General features: G+C 43.5%; 1 protein-coding gene across 9 annotated transcripts in view; it reads right to left on the bottom strand.

Annotated features, from left to right (window-relative positions):
- SCHIP1 (schwannomin interacting protein 1) overlaps positions 1 to 22,322 on the bottom strand; it is a 776,793-nt gene that overhangs the window by 116,008 nt on the left and 638,463 nt on the right. For 6 of the 9 annotated variants that reach the window (XR_014824245.1, XR_014824246.1, XM_021069725.2 and 3 more), the window contains one exon: positions 13,008 to 13,700. Coding sequence is in view for 6 of the 9 variants with exons in the window: in XM_021069725.2 (XP_020925384.2) it covers positions 13,008 to 13,700 (693 nt within the window). In the remaining 3 variants the exon portion in view is untranslated. Of the gene's footprint in view, positions 1 to 13,007; positions 13,701 to 13,798; positions 14,045 to 22,322 lie in introns of those variants that run through there. The other 3 variants (XR_014824247.1, XM_084990105.1, XM_084990106.1) reach the window with 2 other exon arrangements.

Genomic DNA, 22,322 nt, shown 5'->3' with positions numbered 1-22,322 from the left:
CCACATAACATTCCAACTTGTGGCTGCCCACAGTCCATGGAAGCAGACGGTGGCTCACAACATAGCCCCTCACTCTGCGCCTTCCTGCTTGGAAGCCCACCCTTGATAGGCCTGCATGTGCTTCTCTCTTCACCTGCCTCTCCTGTCCCTTGAGGACATATGCTTCCCACAGAGGCAGCTGCAGAGAGTTCCTGTATGGGAGAGACTGAGGGAAGCCCACCTCGTTGAAAGAGGAGCTAGGAGACTTGTCTTCAAAATGCATTTAGAAAGCAAACACACTAGCAGAATTCTTGTTTGGGTTTCAAGTTTGCCTGGGATGACTTTGTTGGGAGCTGAGGGCCCACAGGGAAACCCAACTCTCCCCTCTCCTTGAGCCTCAGCCTATATGTTATTTATGACCTTTGTTGGGTGGTTTTAGTACAACAGTCTCAATTTTGAAACCTAAAATAAATCCAATTAAAGCCTGCAGTTTAAAAAAATCATACTGTGCCAGTGTTCATTTCTTAGTTCTGACAAAGGCACCACAGTTACATATAACACAATACACTTACTATACACGAACTATTTATTATATTTGGAGAAATATCAGAAAACAAGTATATTTCTCTTAATAATTATATATACATATATTGTATAAATGTATGTGTAGGTACATATATAGATATATGTTATATACAATGTTAACATCAGAGAAAGCTGATAAAGAACATTCAGAAACTTTCTGTACTATCTTTGTAACATCTCTGCAAATTTAAAGTTATTCCAAAATAAAAAGATTGTTTTTAAAAAAGCTACGTGACCATTTCCTATTTTTCCAAAGGGAAGTGAATTAAGACTCCAAACTGTCTCATTTGTTTGAAATCTGCTGACTTTGTACTTATTGCCAATATTTTCAAAGGGGGGAAAACAAAAACAAAAACAAAAACTTCCCAATCTCTATACTTTCAATAGGTCCTCCTAAACTTCATGTAATAACAGCTGCAATTAAATAAAACCTCAATATGATTCAGCAGTATTGAAGTTTAATTGGATTCTACATAACAAGAAATTTTTATTAGAACTTACCCCTTGGGATTAAATGGTCTCAGATGAGTTTCCAGCAGATAAAAGAACTGAAGCTACATATTCTGCAGTGTGTACGTGTGTGTTTGTGTTTAAGACAACTTGTTCTTAAAGAGCCCTTCCCTTTTCATCCTTCATAAATAATGAAAATTAAATCACTATACATTCCTCTGAATCCAAATAACAAATCAGTTTTTGACCTGCTTTGAAAATGAAAGAGAAAAGTAAATTCTAAGTAACAGAGTGTATATAAAAATAAAATGAAACAGAGGAAGATATATAAGTAAGGTATCTCTTACTTTTTTTCCTCTGGATGTTATTCTTTCAAATTATTTTAAGCACTGAAAGGGGGGATAAGTCAGTAACTAAGACCAACACTCCTTCATGAGTTTTCCTCCTTGAGACATCTCATTTCCAGAGTCTTACCAAACCTCTTAGCAAGCCACCTCCACCTCTCCCCACCCCAGCCCTGCCTTATCCCCATTTCAGGTAAGTCATCTAACATGTTTGAGTCTCATTTTTCTCACCTGTAAAATGAAGGGGTTGGGTTAAGTGTGGGATGGAAAACTGGTAGCCAAGGCCATCTCTTGAACCATAGACCTGTTTGTTAGCCCCATAAAATTGTGTTTATTTAAAGCTATTTACAATGCTGGCGTTCTCATTGTGGCTCAGTGGTAATGAATCCAACTAGTATTCATGAGGATGTGGGTTCAATCCCTTGCTCTGCCCAGTGGGTTAAGGATCTGGCATTGCCATGAGCTGTGGTGTAGGTTGCAGACACGGCTCAGACCTAGCGTGGCTGTGGCTGTGGCTGGCAGCTACAGCTCTGATTCAATCCCTAGCCTGGGAATGTCCAGGGCCGCCTTAGTTGCAGCCCTAAAAAGCAAAAAATGTTATTTGCAGTGCATTTGGTAGTCAAGATACTCCTCATAAAAAACCTGGCTCTTGGTTTCCTCCTGACATATCAGAACTCTGAGACTATGTTTGAGCATGGCAACAAGTCACGGGTATGAAAAAATGGCTGCCCTTTGGCCCTGGGAGCCATCCTCCAGTTCACCATGGTCCTCCTTCTACCTGGCCCATTGCTCCCATTAGTTACCCTGTGGCCTCAGGAAGCATCTGAATTTGCCACCTTGGCTACAGAGTCAGTTCCAGCTCTAATATTCACATTCTCAGTGTGACTGTTTACTAGATAAAGGAGAGGTTTAATTTGGCTTCCAAGGCGCTGGAATTTCTGCAGGGGTCTTACGTGTTAGTATAAGCACAACCATTATACATTTGCTTGGTTGAGTGTTTTTCTGAATGAAACAAGACAAACAGATCTAATATTGAAATCACTACACCAGAGTCCATTTTCAGAAAAACTTTAGATTACTGCTGCCTAAAGTTGTTCTAGAACAAGATCTTACTTTAAGGGTGATTTGGGTCAGATGGTGGGGCCACTGTAGGCTGGATAACAACTCTAACAGGAGATCACTGATTACATAATTTAAGTATTTAAAAAATAAAATCCCAGGGGTTTTCTTTGACTCCGTCCACAACCAATTTTAGAGAGGAAATAAAAAGGACAGAGCACTCAAGATGTTCTTGCTCATAATAAGATGTCACACCAGGTCAAAATGGACCAAAGTTATGTAAGACTGCACAAAGAAAAAATTGTAATTTTTATAAGTGGCATAATTTTTAGCTACCAGTGCCAGGAGGAGAAAAACAGAAGGCTAAGTTGGTTTTGAAACTATTTGAAAACATGTTATTTTTATAGGAGTAGAGATTAGGATTTACGTTCTTTTCTAAGAAGACACTGTGCCAGGTTCCCAGAGGTCCAGACTATTCTTATTTTAGAAAGAAGTTTAAAACTAGTCTTTCTTTGGGTGGGGAAAAGGGACCCAAGCTATTATGCTGCTAGATTTGACATTTACAATGCCCCAGCATTTCATAACACAGCAGCTTCTCTGTTTTTATTTTTTTGAATGCTCTAACCTCAAATTTAAATTTACAACACTGCTGGAGATCTCAGGAATTATGAGGAAATTACCTCATTCCCTTAAACTTTTTTAGACAGCAAAGTTCTTTCCATATATGGCAAACCCAGAAGGAAATAAAATTGAGTTACAGTGGTTTAGTAGCTGTCATGACTTACCTGTTGTTTTGCTTAGGGCATGTCTACAATCTACTGCCTGGCTAGAAGGCTGGGGAGAGTGTCTCACCTCTCCATCATCAAGTGGTCCATGAGGGAGGCTGACCTGGGGCTCTGGCCACCAGAGGTGCCCAGTACTAGCCACTTTTTTTTTTTTCTTTTGGCTTCGCCCACACCATGCAGAGGTTCAAACCCATGCCACAGCAGCGACCCAAGCCACAGTAGTGACAACACCAGATCCTTAACCTGCTGAGCCACCAAGGAACTCCTGGATGGGCCACTTTCTAATGGTCTCTGATTTGGTTCTCTGCACAGACATGTCCCCTGCACAGGAATGAAAGGGGAAACAGAGGTAGGCTGTGAACTGTAGTTGGGGGTATCCTGGAGAAGGGAGCAATGGGTATGTGCTGCCACGGGGACAAAGACCTACTAGCCTGACTGGTGTGTGTCCGGGAAGTGCTGACAGAAAGTCTGCCTCCTGGTGGCGTGACTGTGAGACTACACAGACGGTGCTTTGTTCTCTGCCCTTCCTCAAGCACTTGGAAAACAAGCCCCCCTCACCAGGGCATCACCTAGAAAAGCCCAACTGGCATACTTTCTTGATAGAAGCTTTTGGTAACATTTTGTATGGAAAAAAACAAAACAAAACCAAAACCAAAACTCTGTGAATAACTATGACATACATTTCTATGAGGAATAATTTTGAAGGATTAATCATCTCTATTAGGATATGGGTAATAAAACCCTTAAAGTGATGAATTTGCAGAAATCAGCTGCTGACTAATGCACTGTTCCTTGTAATCCATAAAAATTAAAGCTTTTTTTTTGTATAATATGCTAATATCCTAAGGAAGATTCACAATCACTTTCATGAGCCATAGATATTAAGGGGAGATGTTGAGAAATGGAAGAAAAAAAAGAGAGGAAAAAGTTGAACATGATATTGCTGATGATGGGTATACTGAAAAGGTCACTCAATTACAAATAAATATAAAATATCTGGATGGAGATACAGGGTATTAGTAAAATGTACAGATAAAAGAGGCAATTATTAGGAAATCTGATCTATAAAACGAGACTTAAAAAAACTAGTAACTTTTTCAGTCTTTAGCAGTAAGCTCTGCTTTAAGTACAACTTCACATCAGTTAAACGTATCTAAAAAAATATTTCACAACTACTTGTAAAAAAACCCCATCAACCAGGGGTTGAACAAGCACTGGTCAAGTTCATTCCTATCACCTGGGCATTTCCTAGATCCATCACCTTTTGAATCATATACATTTTAGAGAGAAAATACCATGAAAGTAGGAAAAAAATGGAAATAACCTAAGATGATGCAAATATTGAAAAACAGGTCAGGTGAGAAGATTAAAATTAGGTTAACATATGCATGAATGAAAACACAGACAGACAAGTGATAAAGACTGGTGAGAGAACATGCTTGACATCATTATTTAACAAATATGTAAGGGAAATAACAGAATCATTCACAAATGTGAATAGTAACCCAAACAAACCAAAACAAAGCAAACAAACCAAGAATACTTGAAACAATGAGAACTCTTAAGGATCTGATGAGACCTGGTAAGTGAAGGAGAGCGATGATTACAACTTTCTTGGACTTGACAAGAAGAATGCTCGATGGCTCAGTTCCACAGAGTTAACTGGGAAACTCAGAAACATCATCCAGGGAGCATGAAAACCCAAACATGTCTCCCTTCCCTGATGTCCATTTGTCTGTTCCTAGTTTTCTTACATATTTCAGTCTAATGGAAACTGTTTTATGGGCTGCTCCTACCTCCACAAATGCCTTTCTTTCTAGTCTTTTCTTAGTTTTGTTATTTTCCTCTTTTTGGCACTTATAACAAATGATTTGTTTAAAACTCTGTCTAGAGAGAACAAAATCTGTTTCCACTTGTGGGGTGAGCCACACAGATATCATCTCTCCCAACTTTCTGAATCCAGGTATGGCATCACCTCATAGCCAACAGTCAATGGATAAATTTGTAAATGGAAGTGACATGCAGAACGGTGAGCCCTGGCCCTTGCTGTGCCCTCCTCTGTCTCTTAGAACTCAGGTGGCTTCTTGCATGGTTCCCTGATGCCAGTCAGCCCTTGCTCCTCGAGAGGAGAGGACTGAGTGTTGCCCAGGGCCAGAAAGGAGGGTGGACAGCCAAAAAAAAAAAGGTATTTACAGATAGGAAAGGAGAAATGACAGAAAAAGAAAAAAAAAAAATTTGTCAACCCAGGGAAAGCACTGTTCTGTTGGGAGAAATACACACAGTGATGAGCTGATGTCTGCATGGAAGAAAGCAATCCTGTACTTGTATCACAACATGGGTTTTAAAAAAAGAAAAAGAGAAATAAACAATAAAATGAAACTTCCATCAAGTGATAAAAATTAGAATCTACTTCCAGTCTTTAAGCTCTCAAATGATGAGGCTGGAGCCATCCTACAAATAAGTTTTGCAAAGACTTTCAAAAAAGGCAGCAGTAGCTAAAGGTGGCAGAGTTCATTATAGGTGGGAATTGTGAGTCAGGGGACTTGAAGCAGGGCAGACCTGGGCTGAGGAAGTTGGGTGACATATTTAATCTTCATAAATCTGTTTCCTCCTTTGAAAGTGGTGACGGTTTGATGAGATGAGCTCTCAGATCCTTCTTACCTTTAAAATCCTATTACTTTTCTATTAAAAATGCCCAATTTCATAATTAACACTTGAATTTCTACAAAAACTGTGTGCAAAATAATCTTCCAGTCACTGAGAGTATAAAGCATTAAAAGTAGAAAGTATCATTTTCCTAACAGCTCAAGGAACATAAAGCAGCTCAAGAAAAGCATTTGCAAAGGCCCTTTTTGTTAAAACAAAAACAAAAACTTAGGATGCATTTCAAAAGTAAGAAAACAAAGCCATTCATGTCTTCAGGGGCTAAGGTCCAGGGGTAAAAGAAAATTCTCTTTTAAAATACAAATGTGATGTCACAGAGTTTAGATAAACTGTTAGGAAAGGACTTGGAATTACTGCTATAAGCACCAATAAAGTTCATAGTGTAGCAGCTGTGAGCAAATAATGTGAGAAAAAAGAATGTATACATTTGTGTGTAACTGGGTCACCTTGCTGTACAGTAGAAAATTGACAGAACACTGTAAACCAGCTATAACGGAAAAAATAAAAATCATTATTAAAAAAATTTTTAAACTAAATAGAAAGTTGGTACAAAATACATTAACTAAGCAAGTGTCTATTCCTCAGGAAATGCCTGAGCCTGTATATGTATGTGTTTGAGGGGGGGGGAGGGATTTACAATAGTTGGGTAGATAAGAAAAGACAATTGAGCATACAAGACAATGTCACTGAGAAGGGCCTGGAACCAGAAACTGACAGGTCTGGTCTGAGTTTTGTCAGCCACAAACCTTTTAAAACCTAAGAATGAGGAAGTGGAATACAAGTGGAGTAAGAAATTCAGAAGAGAGGTTGCTCAGAGCTGAGATGATCGGGTACAGCTTCCCAAGCACGTGGGCCCTGAATCAGGGCAGGCCTTGGGGAAGACGGTGCTGGGCGATTTGGTGGACAGCAGTGTCTGGACCTGCTGCAGAGCAGAGGGCTGAGGCTGGCCTTCCTGAGAGTGAAGTCACTGGCAATGCCAGGCAAAGGACCTGGAGTTGAAAGGGCAGGCTGAGCTAGAAAAGGATGGAGGAGGGTGATGTGATGTTGATGGTGAGATGTTCAAACAGCAACGAATGTGTGGTGAGAGTATCTGCATCTGTTTTTTGGATCTGCACCCAGACAACATTCCTTAGAATGTTCTAAAGGACCAATATGTGCAAACCAATTGATAGGCAAAGATTTCCTTCAGACCAATTACCACATTTTCAAAAGGCTCTTCTATAGTAGGATGAACCATTTGATGATGGCTGAAACACACGAACAGACCCCAGAATCCGTGGTTTACCTGCAACCTAATTTTTTGGAAAAACCCAGCCATATTTCTTTCAAGTCTTGAGTACATGCTAATGGACAGAGCAGCCTTTTCAGCTTAATTTAAACAGAAATCAACATAAATTAGAAAAGCAGACAATGATGGCATTAAATCTTTCAAGTTAAAGGTTGAACCATAGAATATAGTTAGTCCTGGTAATTTTCAGTTATGGCTTCTTTTTTTGAAAAGTGATTTTTAACACTGTCATGTGCTCTCTAAGAGGGATAAGTCATCACTGCAAACCACTCAGAATGTTTTCACTGTGGTGTCCCAGGCTGACGAATCACATAACTTATTAAACTTATAAACTTTCCTGTATTTTGTAGGAATAATAAAGACATCTTAATTCAGTCTATAAGAACAGGAATTCATGCAATTTAAACAGAGCCCATGTAACTAAGGAAACAAACTACTCAGCCATTCAAGTTACTTTAGTAGTGTTACTGAGGGAATAGGGGTAGCGGGGCTATAATTCTTACAGAATACTACATTGAAAATAACCTGTAATTAGTACCATTCTAGGAGGAAATGTAGGTAATTTAAAGATTGCTACTAGTTAATAGTACAAACAAATAAAAAGACAAACTGCTTTCAAGTACTTTGGAAATAACTTCATCAGGAGAATTTGCTTTCAATTAACATGTCAATTACAATTATTCTTATCTTCTCATTAAAGGAGGAAAATGCACCTGTCACAGGCAGTGAAAAATAATAACTGCAATTAAAATGTGTCAGGTCTACCACTAGAACTCTTCTTTAATTTAAAAAAATGATTCCTTTCCTTTTTTTGAACAATGGGTGTATGGTTTTGGTTGGATATAAGATGTGACCCTGGTACTTTAATGTTGTTTTCTCTTGAGAGAAGGAAGCAGTCACTCCAGTCACCTAAAGAGACAAGGCCTGCAAGTCCCCAAGGACACAGATGGAACAGAGCAAATGGTGGAGAGGAAAGCCAACATCAAATGGTATAACTCCTTTGGAAAAGAGGCAACCTCTTAAACAGTTAAACACACCTATATGATCCAACCATTTCGCTCTTAGGTATTTTCTCAAGAGAAATGAAAAATATGTTCATACAAAGACTTGTATATGAATGTTTATAACACTTCTATTTGTAATAGGCAAAAACTAGAAATGACCCAAAGGTCCATCAACTGGGGAATAGGGTAAATCCATAAAAATGGAACTCTATTCAGCAATAAAAGGGAATGACCTATTGACATACACAATAATGCAGCTGAATCACAAAATAATTATGTGTTGAAAGATGCCAGACAAAAAATGAGTACGTATCACATGATTCCATTTCCATTAGTTTTAGAAAATGCAAGCTAACTTTTAGTGAGAGAAATAAGATCAGTAGTTGACAAAGGACAGGATGGGGGGATTACGAAGGGTCACAAGGATAGTTTTGGGGGTAAGGGATACTTACATTTCATTTAGGAAGAGGAGTATGTTGAAGCATTGGGCACTCCCCACCCCACGTGGTGATGGGGAGGCAGAAGAATGATACTGTGACAAACTAAGATCCTGGAGAAACAGGAGAAAGAGAAGCCCATCTGCTTGGGGCTGTGCTCAGAAGAGGGAAATGGGAAGAGAAGCTCCAGTTTTCCCTAAGAATTGTCCATGTCAATTTCCACAGAGTAGGCAGAGAGAGGAGAATCTTGAATGAATGTAAACATATGGCGGTAGGACTCTACTTGCTGCCCTAGTTCGAGAACTCACTCCTAGGTTGTGTGGCCCTTGAGTTTACCAGGTGTGTTCACACACCTGAGGTGATGCCAGCCTTGGGCAGGACCATGAGAAACACAGGGACACCGGAAGAGAAGGAAGGGGCTGGCCAACTGGAAGGCTCTTCTGGGAGTAGTTCTGGTTGTTGGGCAGAACCTCTCCCCTCACCATGGGAGGCATTTGTGCAGCCATAGGGGAGCTCCTGCGATGAGGCAGTAGATAAAGGAACCTTGCTGCCCTCAAGGTGAGGGGTTGGGACACTGAGGAGGAAGCTGGCTGCCTGAAGCGATGCAGGTTTGTGGTGGAGCTGGGGTTCTGAAAAGAGTGCAGGAAGTCAGGTCACCAGAATGCTTCTTCAAGACTCCCCAGACACCTGTGGCTCTGACACCGGACACAGGGAACATCCAAACTCATCCCCTCTACTGGCACCAATGGAGTCATTGGCTGCTTAAAACTTTCCCAAAATAAAGGTCAGCCCTAGGTTTTAAATCCTACCTAAATGTGTGTTTTTAAGTTTGTCTCTAAATCTTCCCTCGATTAGAGACAGCTGATGGTCAACACATTTTTGAGACCTCAGTCCTTTATTCTGAGGTCCTGAGTATATCACTATAGCCCAGAGGAGGAGAGGAGCACTGGACCGGGGGAGGGGCCTCAAATCTGACCTGTTTTGCTTGGTGGAACTCAATGTTATTCCATTCGAACTGGACCAAATCCCGTCTGTGAGAAGAGACTCATAAAGTCATGGGATTTTGATTATTTCCTGGTTTCCTTCTGTCCTTAACACTGAGGAAATGCAAGAGAGGACCTGTCACTCAGGAAGCCTTTAAATTATTTCAGGAAGGTGGAAGCTCTTTCCTTTCCTTTTATTTCAACAAATTTTAAGCAACAAAAGGAAACAACCTAATCTGGCATCAAAAGAATGGACAACACCCCTTACATAGTTTTCTTATTGGGATCTTTGGCAAATTGCTTAACCTCTCTGGGCCTCAATTTTCTCAACTGTACAATAAGGGGGCTGGCTTAGGTCTGGGGTTGGTGAGTCTCTTTAAAAAGTTTTTTATTACAGTATAGTTGATTTCCAATGTTGTGCCCATTTCTGCTGTTTGGCAAAGTGACCCAAGCATACGGTATACATTCTGTATACATTCTTTTTCTTATATTATCTTCCATCATGTTCTATCCCAAGAGATTGGATATAATTTCCTACGCTGTGCAGTAGCGTCTCATTGCTTATCCATTCTAAATATAATAGATTGCATCTACTAATCCCATACTCACCATCCATCCCAATGTGAGTCTTATAAATACTTCATTCATTCATTCATTCATTCATTCAATATTTGAGAACCTACTACTTCTCAGACACTATCACAGGTAGCAGGTTACAGCAATTAACAATGCAGGTGAGACCCCTGCACTCCAAATCAATTGTAGAGACCGGGAATGAAGGAGAATGGAACAAGGTAATGTCAAGTGATATGCACTAAGAAAATACACAGAGTGCCTGGGAGGTAGGGAGGGGGAGTGCCTTACTCTGCATTAGGGAGGGTGGTTAGGGACAGCCTCTTAGAGGAGGTGAGTTGAGCACAGTCTGGAATGATGAAGATTCTACACAGAGGTAACAGCACGGGCCAAAGCAGCAAGGCAGACCTGTGGGTCTCCTCACAGGTGAAGAAGATGTACCCCTCTTTTCAATTTTATACCCCTCTTCCCAGTACTATGTATTAATTTCACATAAATGTATTTATATACAACTTTTTCAAGGAAGAGCAAAAACATCCTTCGATTTGAGCAAGTCCTTCAAGACTGGCCTCCTATACCAACTCCTTTGCTACTCTTAAGCTTCTGTCCTTATGAGATAAATTCTCACACTTATTCCAGGATCAAACAGGATTTTAATCAGTGTTTTCCAAACTTTTATGACAGCGACCTACAGTGAAAAATAAATCTTACACTGTGACCCAGTGTCTACATAAAACTGAAACACAACTTTTAAAAAAAACAATCTTATTGTGACTGCCTGCAACACACTATATAGAATATTCTGTTTTATTTCATTTTAAAAAAAGCGATAAAGTGACTTCAGAGAATTTATAGTCTGAAAAAACACTATCCTAAACCAACATTGGCTAGTAATTTTGTTCGAATACAAACCAAAATACGGAAAAATTCAATATTAAACAACCTCAAAGGCCACTTCCCCCTCGTGTTTTTTTTTCCTGTACACACATTTGCTTTAAAGCATTGGAACTCAAGTTGCTGTATGACTTGTGAAGGAAGTGCCTGGAGGGGACATTTCCAGGAGGGCTAGGGAAGGAGGGAAGGGGGAACCCACAGGTGCTAACTGCTCACTAGGTGAGGAGACACTGCAAATTCAGAGATTATCCAAGAAAGAAAAAATCTTTACAATAACAAGAAAGAAGAGGTGTGTGCTGGGGGAGGCAGGTTTGTTAGGTAAGCCATTAAATTTTAAGTTCCTAGAGGGGAGTCAGTCTGCACTCCTACCTTGCTCTCCAAGATTCAAGGCCTACAAGGACAGATGTGTAACTGCAGCCCTGAGAATTTAGCACATGGTACATAGGTGCTCAAGAACATTTTGTTTAATAACTTTTGAATAATGGAGTTCACGGTCATCATTAAACGCTAACTTTGCATGTATACCCAATCATTACATTTTCCTAGAATGTATAATGTCATGCCATAGTAAACAATACTTGTTTATCTTCAAGTCATTGTTTTAAATCCAGGGAATTTAACCAGGTATTTTTCTCACCACTAAGTGGAAAAGGGTATTTTGAATTGCAAGGTATGAGAGAACATTGGCTGTAATGGAAAGATTCCGTGTCTGTTAGTGGCCATAGTAAACAGCTGGGATTAAAAGGAGTGTGTTAATTTAATAGATAGTTTCTCAAGGGAGACTACCAGTGGGCTCTGTCAGCCAATTTCTCTGTGAAATGCAGTTACTATCCTTGCCCCTGAAGTCAGAAGTGCATGCTCCCAATTTCCAGTAGCCCCCGGCTCTGGAGCCAAAAAATTACACCTACAAGCAAGCATTCTCCCACACTGCCACACAGCTGCCACTCACAGAAAGCAGCTCATTTAAACTGTGTGCCCTTCAGCCCCATTTAAGACCCTCATTAATGATTTTAAATTACAACTGTTGCTTTATCTCAAAACAGTGATAAACAGCGGAACTACAATCATGGTGCTTTTAAGTCATTTATCTGCTCCTCTCAAGGCCAAAAAAAGATGTTGAGACAAGTGTGAATCTGCCAGAGATTCTTACAGATGTAGCCCTCCTTCCCTCCCTCTCTTTTCCTTTTCCACTCCAGCACCCTTCCCTCTCTGGGTTTCCTGAACTGAGGCAGAAGCCTCTGGTAAGGAACCGCAAGTGGCTCCTTATCAAAACAAGGAGGGATTCACAGGAGAGGGAGTGAAATCAGCGGACAGAAGAAAGAATCACTCCTTCACCCTAGCAGGTCAATTCATCCTACCCTCAGGTCAACAGTAGGTCAAGTTTCAGAAACGGAAAAAGTCTTGGTGGAGGGTGATCGATCCATTCAAATTCAGGAGCATCCGCTTAAAAGCAAGAGGGAACAGTCCCTCCTGCCTCACCGGAGGTGTGGGCAGGAGAATGCGTGCTTGTGCGCAGGGATATCCTATATATGGGCGAGACGTTAGTGGCAACGGTGGGAGACCCACCACTGTTGACAAAGCCACAACTATTACGACTTGAAATATCACCCGCGGGGCACCCGCTTCGGTGCCAGAATTTTCCCTGATTTATTTTCAGGCCAGTGAGTCACAACCTCGTCTCATAAGTAATTCCATTAAAATGAGTCGCTGGTTCCACTAACCCGACTTTCCGCTGCCCTCTGGCTGCCGCTCCCTCCTCTCCGCCTATCCTGAAAACCCAGACAGCTCAGAGACTAAGCAGCCGTACCCCAGGGGAGAAGGCAGGCTCTCCCGCCCGGCCCCCACCCTCCCGGCAGGATGAATGGGGCCGCAGGAGCGCGGGAGCGCGGGGAGGGCGCGTGCGGACCGTGCGCTGGGTGTGTACGCGTGTGCGCGCGTGAGCACGCACCCCGGCCAACTTACGCAGGTGGAGTTGGTCCTCGCCTGGCCCTGGTTCCGCACCTCCTGCTCCCGGAACTGCAACCCAGCCAGATGCTTCTCCAGCGCCTCCCAGTCCATAGGGGGCACTGGGGGCTCCTCCGGGACACAGGTCCCGCTGTCCGTGGGCTGAGGGCACAGGCCACCGACCGCCGGGCTCCGGCCGCCGCGCCGGCCCCCAGCCGGCTGAGGCTTCTGGACCATCCGGCGGGGGGGCCGGGAACCACCCGGCCGGCTGGCCACCACCACGTTGCCATTGTGCCTGAGGTCCTGTGGGTCGTGCGGGTGGAGGTTGCCATTGGGCACGGGGGGTGGCATGGCGGTGGTGGCGCCTCTGCCCCCGCCGCCGCTGCGGGCCCTGGCGCTCACGTCCCCCGGTTCCCGGGCCGGACAGCGGTCATCCCGGTATCCTCGCTCGTCGCGCTCGTCCTCCTCTTCCTTCTCCTCCCCGTCCTCCTCCGGCGCCCACTCATTAATCACCTTCTTCTGGTAGACCGGGAAGGGCTCCTCATAGTCCTCCAGGGCAGACACCAAGTCCAGGCTGCCCCCCGGCGACGACGAGGATTTGCACTCGGAGCAAGGGGTCACTTTGGTAGAGTTGGACTGTGAACTGGCGCGGCTGCTGCTGCTGCTGCTGCCGGCGTCACTGCCTAGATCCATCCCATCCTCTCGGTAATCCTGGGGGGAGGAGGCAGAGAGAGTGAGCCGCCGGGCCCAGCCAGCTCTAGCCGCCCGCCGCCCGCCGCGAACGCCCCGGCCCAGTGCCCCGCGCCCACCTGGCTGGAGGTGCGCCCCCCAAGGAGGCCGGGGGGTAGGAGCCGGCACGAGTCTGAGGCTTCCCTCATCCCATTCCCTCCCCTGCGACAAGACTTCCTCCGGGTAACTAACCCTCAAATCAGCAAAGGGGGTGCCCAGCGACCCACGCTCAGACTTTCCGTAAGAGGGACCCCGGGGCGCGCATGGACTTTGTTTTAACCATTTTGCGCGGGGCGCGCCCCTGCACCCACCCCCAAGGATTCTCCGAGAACCAGACACTTTCTCAGAGAATTATAATTCCCTGAGGGCGGGGACTGAGAAGAGTGGGCGGCTACTAAATTCGCACCTCGCGCTGGGCTGGGAGACCACCCCCACTCGGCCCCGCCCCGCCCCCGCCGGCTGCTGGGAGCCCAGCTCCGCTAGCAAGCTGAGCTTTACTTTCTAAGGAACGGAAGGCAGCTCTGAGGTCTCACTCCCACCTCCGCGCCTCTCGGGCCAGCCCCTCCTCGGCTGGCCTGAAGGCTCGGGGTGGGGTTGGGGGGCACTCTTGGCTCCCACCGGGCGAGGTGGCCCCGCCACCCCCAAAAGTGAGCCAGGCCGGGGAACGGCGGCAGTTGCTGCAGGCGCCGCCGCCGCCCTGGGGGAGGGAGGACGCGCCCTCCTGGCGCGGAGCGGGTCCCGCCACGGAGCATGCCCAGAGGCTGCCGGGCGCGGCGCAGTCCGCTGTCCCCGCTTTCTCGGCTGCAGGCTGGGGCGGGAGGCCGGACAGGGTTAGGGCTGGAGAGGCCGGGAAAAGGCCCGAGGGAAGGGGGTTCGGAGCTTCAGGAGGTCAGACCGGTCACTTGGCGGCACCCCGGGAAAGGTGGTGAATTTTAACCCCCAGACACACATATTTCCTGGGCGCGCCTCAAGCCCTCTCTGCGGCGCTCATTACCCCGCCTAAACCTCCCGGCTCCCCAAAGCACAGGCCGGGTGCTTCCTAAACCCACGCGGAAGTCCCCGAGTGACCCCTTGCAGGACCTGCCTCCCCACCAACATGCACACATACAGAAGCCCGTGTGGGAGCGCGAGTGACGTGTCCTCAATGATCATGCACCATCACTTCCCTTCCATCTTCCTCCTCGCCGCTTCCTCTCCCTCCACCCCCCAGCTCCTGCCGCCTGGCCTGGCCGGCTCTCCCTTCTAAGTTCAGGCTGTGTGTGGAACCTGTTGCTTTAGCTCCAATTTTCTTTCCCCTGGCGGGTACATGGCACATGCTGAGACGGACCTGTTAGAGGTGCATGTATGGGAAGTGGAGGGGTAAGTGTGAGATGGGAATGCTATCTGGCATGGAGGTGGGGAATCTGTTCTAAAGGTTTGGGTGAGCCTCCAAAGTCCCCTTTGGCTACCTCCAGTCAAGGGGACATTAAAGGAGGGGAAGAGGTGGGGTCAGGTCACATGTTTCTGGCACTGGCTTGGCTTCCTTAAATTTTTCAGGAAACAGAGTCAAAGAAACACAGTGACTTTTCCAAAACACAACCACTGGAGTTCCTGTCATGGCTCAGGGGTAACGAATCTGACTAATATCCATGAGGACACAGGTTCGATCCCTGGCCTCGTTCAGTGGGTTAAGGATCCAGTGTTGCCATGAGCTGTGGCGTAGGTCGCAGTCAGGGGTGGGATTTGGTATTGCTGTGGCATAGGATTCAACCCTAGCCTGGGAACCTTCATAGGCCTTGGGTGCGTCCCTAAAAAGATAATAACAAAACAAAACAAACCCCCACAACAACTGCCTTAGTTTGGCAGCTCATCCTTTTTAGGAACAAGTCTCCACGAAGTGAAAAATACCAACACTTGGAAAACTGAGAAGGGTCACAGAGCACTTTTTAAGACCTTCCAGTGAAATAAGACCTTCCAACTCTAGGGAAATAGGAAATGCCCTCATCACTGTTTATGAAAAACAGCACTTAGAACTTAAATGTTCTCCTACACACACAAAAAAAGATAAACATGTGAGGTGATGGATGTAACTGGATGGGAGGAACCCTTTCACAACATTTATATAGTTATATATAAAACCACCATCGTGTGCACTTTAAATATCTTATAATTTGTATGTCAATTTTATCTCAGTAATGCAGAAACAATTTTTTTTTTTTTTTAAAAAAAGTCAGTGCTTACTTGTGCTGTAGATTGAGGAAAACCAGTTTCCCTGAATTTCCAGATTTGGGCCTGTTACTAATTATTACCAGTGAATTGGAGTCTGGACCAGGCCACTGCCCTGGCTTGGCACCCTCCTGATGGAGGAACAGGGGAATGCTTGGAATTCTTTAGTAGGGAGTGGCTGCCACCCTGATATTTCTTCTAGGTCCTAATTGGGAGAGACACTTTGTTTAAGTGATTTCAGCAAAGTACAACTCTTTCCTCTCTTAGGTAGGCCTGTGCCAGTGAAGATAAACTAATCTTTTAACTTGTCTGGAAGCAGCTATCTTATGAATAACAGGAAAAAGGGCCTTCTAGTCTGGCCCCTTTACAGCTTTTCTGTAAAACAAGACTGACTATAACTTAAAATGTCTTTCATGGCAGCATCTGTAAACAGCCTGCCTCGTGCTCCAAATATGGTTTGATTTTGAAGTTGCTGTGGAGCCCTGGGTCAGCTGGCTGCCCTTTCTACGGAGTGGAGGTGGCTCTATGAGTGTTCAAAGATGTGGGTAGAAAGTGTTGTGTGCTGAGAACTGATCAGCTGCTTTTCAAGTTGCCATGTGACTTGGCAAGGCTTAGGTCAGAAAAAAAAAAAAAGCTCCCTGCTCTGGCAAAACACAGGTAGACAGACAAGTATAGATCAACTGGGGTGATAAGGGAGAGTTGTGGTCTCTGTCCAATTTTCAAGCATCAGGACCACCTCAGCCCATCCAGACTCCCTCCAGGGCTCCGGCTCGGCCCCCTGCTGCTCAGATGGTCTGTGTTCAGGGAATGCAAAATGAGGCCTTAGAAAAAACATTTGGAAGGTAAATCCACTGCCAAAAATGCATGGTATTTCAAAGCCAAATAGAACATCTTTGAATTATCTGTCCTTTTAAATTATTTTCTGACCAGATAGTCTGGCTCAGATGGGAAAGTACCAGGTTTCCTTTTTTTCTTTTCTCTTCATGTAAGGTGCCTGGCTAGTGCAGTTTGCATTCTGTCTCCAGTCTTCCATCTCTTGCCAAGAACCATCCCACTTTGAAACAGGAAGCCCTGCCAATTGCTAGGCCAGCAACATATCTACTGATATGTCCAGCGGGATGGAGAGATGATTTGCAAAGTGATTGAAAGGCCCTGTCTTCCTGTTTACAGGAACAGTTCCTCAAGTCAGGGGCTTAGGGCTTATAGAGTTAGATTTGTCCCCTGCAACCTCTGTAAATTAGATCTCAGAGATGTGAGTCAGGTGGGTGTCATCCCAGACCAGCACCTTCCCCCATCAATCATGAGGGCCCTGTCCCTCTCCATACCTATAGCCCCTGCCACCCTAGTCTAGACAACTGTGTTCTGAAATTACTAAACAGTCTCCCTACTATCTCTGCCCATTCTCTGCAAGAAGCCAGAGTACCTTTCTAAAATTCAGATCTCAGCAAGTCTCTCCTGGCTTTGTTATCCACCTCCCACCCGCCCCCAACCCCACCTGGCCCCAAGGCTCCTCATGGCCCTTAAAAAAGCTGTTTTCTCCTCAGTCTCCCCCAACTTCTTTCTGTTAAGTTCTACTCTTATAAGTCTCAGTTTCAGTGTCACTTCCTCTAGAAAGGCTTCCTTGATTCTACCTGAGTGAAGGAGATCAAGTGACTTTCCCATATTGAGGTTGCTATTTAACTCTTATCTTCTTTACTAGACTTAAGATATCCATTTTATATCAAGATCCAGACCACACCTACATATAAAAATATCAAAAAGTTTCATAAAACTCTTATGTTGTAAAATCCTAACTCATTTAAATGAATGAATGTGGTCACACTTCACCATTGACTTTATAACCCTTAAATGGGTCAGGGTTCCTAGTGTGAAAAAATACTCTAAATGAAGCATGGCGCCATTTTTATCTTGTTCAAGGTAATTAGAATGGAATAGGAACTTGATCCATATTGTTGCTGGAATGATTCCTAGTAATATTTAATTCATTTAATTCTCAAAGACCCTATAAAGAAACTCCACTAAAGGTGAGGAAGCTAAAGACAGTAAAGTTAAGTAACTTGCCTAATGTTAAAAGCTGAAAAGCCAGGTGGCAGAATCAGGATTTGAACCCAGTTTGCTGGGGTTTGGGATCCTTGCTCTTAGTCACTGAGCTAAGGACCCAGCAGCCCTTGGTCCAGGTGTATATAGATGAATTGACTAAGCAAAAATGTCAGAAAGAGTCTCTTTGCAGCAACCTCAGATGAGTTCTCTGTGTCTTGCCCTGCACAGGCTCCTTGGGCAGTATTTATGTCTATGCAGAGAAAAAGGCAGCTGGCAAGAGCAGCTGTTCCCCTCTGCTCACATGTGCTCCAGTCAACCTCCTCAACTGTCACTAAGTTCAGCAATAATCAGCATTGTTTAAAGGAAGAGTAGAGACACCTCAGAAAATGAATTTCATATTGACATGAACTACATGCTTTCGGTTCCCCCCAAAACAAATCCTTTATTAAGGTAGCCACCCTGAGATTGGGGTTTTCATTTTGATAGGGATAAAACTGGAGGAGGAAGGGGAGTTGGACTAAAGTCCTTTTTGTTTGTTTCAAGTGGATAGGAAACTAGAATAATACTCAAAGGGTAGGGATGAGATCATCTTCCTTAGGGGTCAGTGCTATTTATAGAATTTTAATCTGTAAAGGCAACATTTGAGAAAAGACACGACTGAAATATTTAAATTGTAAGGACTAAGAATAGGTGGGAAAAGATTTATTTGCAAAATTCCCAAACTAATTCTGAAGTTACTAGCCCTAACACTGGACCTGCTCTAAGTTGTGGCATTTAGAGTAATAAAGAAATGGCTGGCAAAGGGGTTTGCATTTTATCTTTATTATATGAATTATATGCAAGTCACATGCAGTACACAGATGCTCTCCTATTTCATCACCTGAGTGCAGCTACATGGGAATATTTAACAGCACTGTGGGGGTGAAGTGTCCTGGATAGAGAACATCTGGGCTTTGTTTCCAGCCCTGTCTCTAACCACCTTTGTGACCTCAGTTTCCTCATGAAGGGGGCAGGATGGACTACATGATCACGGTATTAAGAAGATGGTAAGAATTAACTGAATAAATGAATAAGTAAATGCACTAAAAGGCTTCTGATTTAAATACCCTTTGGAAATGTCTCTGCATCATTTTACCTTTCTCCTTCTTGGGAGATATAAAGTTGGTTCCTCCACTAATTCAAAACCAATGTCTGTCTCCCTTTGGTAGCTTGAACACATGATGTTTCTCCTTTATTCTGTACAGCAAATGGATTAATCTTAACTTATTAGTCTGTATAGATATTTTGGAGATGGATCCTCTGCAGACCTAAAATAGTTTTTTTTCTTTCCTTCATTTATAGAGCTGTACTTTAATGAAAAACAAAAACAAAAAACTGTTTAAAAACATTAATATCTGAAATATTTTGATTCTCTAGCAAATCATGAGATTGCATTTATTTCTTACATGTTCCTCAATAAAAATGAAATGGCAAAATCTGGGCAAAACTCAGCCCTTAAAAGATAGCTCCAATGACCTATTTTCTAAACCTGAAACCAGGACACTTGGCTTGACGAATGCTACAGCGCTTACAGAAACTAGGTGAATGCATGTTTTAAATGAAGATTACCCTGAAAAATCTGTAGGCACTGGTGAAGAAAGCAACTCTAGCTGCTACAAAGGGACAGTATCTTTATCAGAGAAAAGTCACATAGAGGGTGTTAGTGAGGACCTTAGCATATGGCCACACAGACTGTACCCTATATAGTGCCAGGAGGATTGTGACCTGCACCACATGTCCCTGCCAGGAGGGGCCATTTGGCAGCATTTGCATAGATGGCAATGTAAATGACACCCCCTGGAGTTGTTCAGTGCACAACAGTACATGTAGGCTCTACTGGGAATTCCATTGGGAGGAAACTGGTTCTCCGTTGACAAGATTACAAGAGAAAGCATTGCTGCTATTATTTCCCTAATCAAGTCATACCTCAGATTGGATGGCATTGACACGGATTCAACTGGTCTGAACCCTCCAGTCTTTCTTTATCCAGAAGTTTTCTGTCATCAGTTCCTACTTTCTTTAAGTTCCCAGCAATTCTTGAAAATGCAAGTCTGTAAGCAACTGGGAATTTATTTATTGAGCTTTGTTGAAGGGGATACATTATACAAAAGGGCATTTAGGAAAAGATGGGAAAGTTTGTGGACACACTGCATGAGCTCAGGGGAGCATAAAAGTGATGGACACCAAAGCCCCTGTGCACTTTACCCAATGCAGGACGCAGTGCCTCAGAAATTACTGCCTTGGACTTTGATGTGTTATGCTTGTCAAAGAGGAACATCCTCGCAGGACAATCTGGGAAGTGAAAACTTCATTCTGGTCACTTTTTGGCATAACTTTGGAAGGACTATCAAACTGGAAAAGAGCTGCTGGCATTGTCAATGCAATGTGGGCAGGAGAAGAGCCTTTGAGAGTGAAGAAGGAGGCAGTAAGGTGGGATAGGAGAGAACCCTTCCAAGAGACTTGGTTCTGTCTCTGCCCAGCTCTTCATTTATGGGCAAAGCAGTCCCTGGAGCTCTTTGAGCCACTGAAAGAAAGCTGTATGAAGCTGTTAAAGCCTCCAAAGGTTAGGTAAAGGAGTGAGGTTGGCAGCAGGGGTAACAGGAAGTTACAGGATGAACCACAGAGTCAGTGAACAGCACAGCACAAAGCCATCCATAATAAACTTCAGAACAAAAAGCAGGTTTATCCTCAGTTTATTCCTCAGTTAGCACTTGGACCTCTGCTCTGAGCTCTACATCCCCAGAGTTCTAAGTCTGTATGAAAATGAGTTAGAGAGACTATACATCTTGGTTCATACAGGACAGTCCTGCTTTATACCTGTTGTCTTGGCATAATTATTAATGGCACCCTCCCTTACTCTCAAAAGTGTCCCAGTTTCCATGATAAATGACATGATCAACCTAGTAAGGGGGAATCATCAATGACTAAACAAAAATTTTGTGAAGCAGTATTTCCCAGATAACTTTCAGATGAAGTTAAGTAGGTTTGGTGGCATTGTTTTATAGGTAGAAAGATAATTAATGTAAGTAAATTTCCAAAATATGCAACAAAAATGGTTCAATAAAAGTATTATGTCTGAGTTCTCATTGTGGCTCAGTGGTTAACGAACCCGAATAGTATCCTAGTATCCGTGAGGACGTGGGTTTGTTCCATCCCTGCCCTCACTCAGTGGGTTAAAGATCCGGCATTGCATGAGCTGTGGTGTAGGTCACAGACACGACGTGACTCCCATGTTGGTGTGGCTGTGGTGTAGGCTGGCAGCTACAGCTCCAACTTGACCCCTAGCCTGGGAATCTCCATGCCGAGGATGCGACCCTAAATAGACAAAAGACAAAAATAAAGTATTATGTCATGAATTTTAAAACCACAGAAAATATATGAGAGGCTATCAATTTGTGAAAAGTGTTCAGATTCACTAGGAGTCAAAGAAATGCAATTTCAATCATAATGAGGTAAAATTTTGCCTGTTAAAAACATTTAAAAATTATTTAGAACTATAATGCTTAGTGTCAGGATGTGTGTGATCGAAGGAACACTCTTATACTGTTGGTGGGCTTATAAATTTGTTGAAACAAACTGTCTGAAATACTATGTGATATCTTTTAAATGTCTACAAATTTTATACTCCATGATCTGTTAATTCAACAGATATTTATTGAGCACCTATTACATGCCAGGCACTGGGAGATACAGAAGTGAAAGAGACAAATACTATTTGCTCCCAAAGGGAACTTCTTTATAGTGGAGAGAAAGACATTATAGAGGGGAAAAATGTAACAATTTAGACTACAGTTTGTAATACGCAGTCAAAGTAGACCAAGATGATGATGAGAGAACATGTAGGTAGTGCGTCTGTGTTGGGGGAGGGTCAGGAAGTGGGTTGGTCAGCTGAAGAGGGAGGGAAGGGTCCTAACAGGCAGAGGGAACATTTTTTTTTTTTAAATTTAAGTGTAGTTGATTTACAATGTTGTGTTAATTTATGCTGTACAGCAAAGTGATTCAGTTACACACACACACACGTTCTTTTTTATATTCTTTCCATTATGGTCTATCTCAGGATATTGAATATCACTCCCTGTGCTATACAGTAGGACCTGGTTGTTTATCCACCTCCTACACTATTTGCTAGATGCAGAGGGAACATCTTGAACAAAGGTTTTGAGTCTGAAAAAAGCTTAGCACAATTGAAAGGAAACCACTAAGTTGGAGTAAGAATTGAGGGAAAGTGGTAAAAGGAAGGTGGAAAAGCGAGGAGAGGTTGCCATTAAGATCATCATTCTAGCAGCCACATAAGGGTTGTAAAAGCAGACTGACATTTTA

Source organism: Sus scrofa, chromosome 13 (genome assembly GCF_054392235.1).
Source record: "Sus scrofa isolate SSC_HxYL_T2T_F1_AM1 chromosome 13, Sscrofa_HxYL_maternal_Yorkshire_Landrace_v2.0, whole genome shotgun sequence".
NCBI classification, from domain to species: Eukaryota; Metazoa; Chordata; class Mammalia; order Artiodactyla; family Suidae; genus Sus; species Sus scrofa.
The sequence above is the reverse complement of the archived record's forward strand: the minus strand, read 5'-3'. Positions and strand labels throughout refer to the sequence as shown.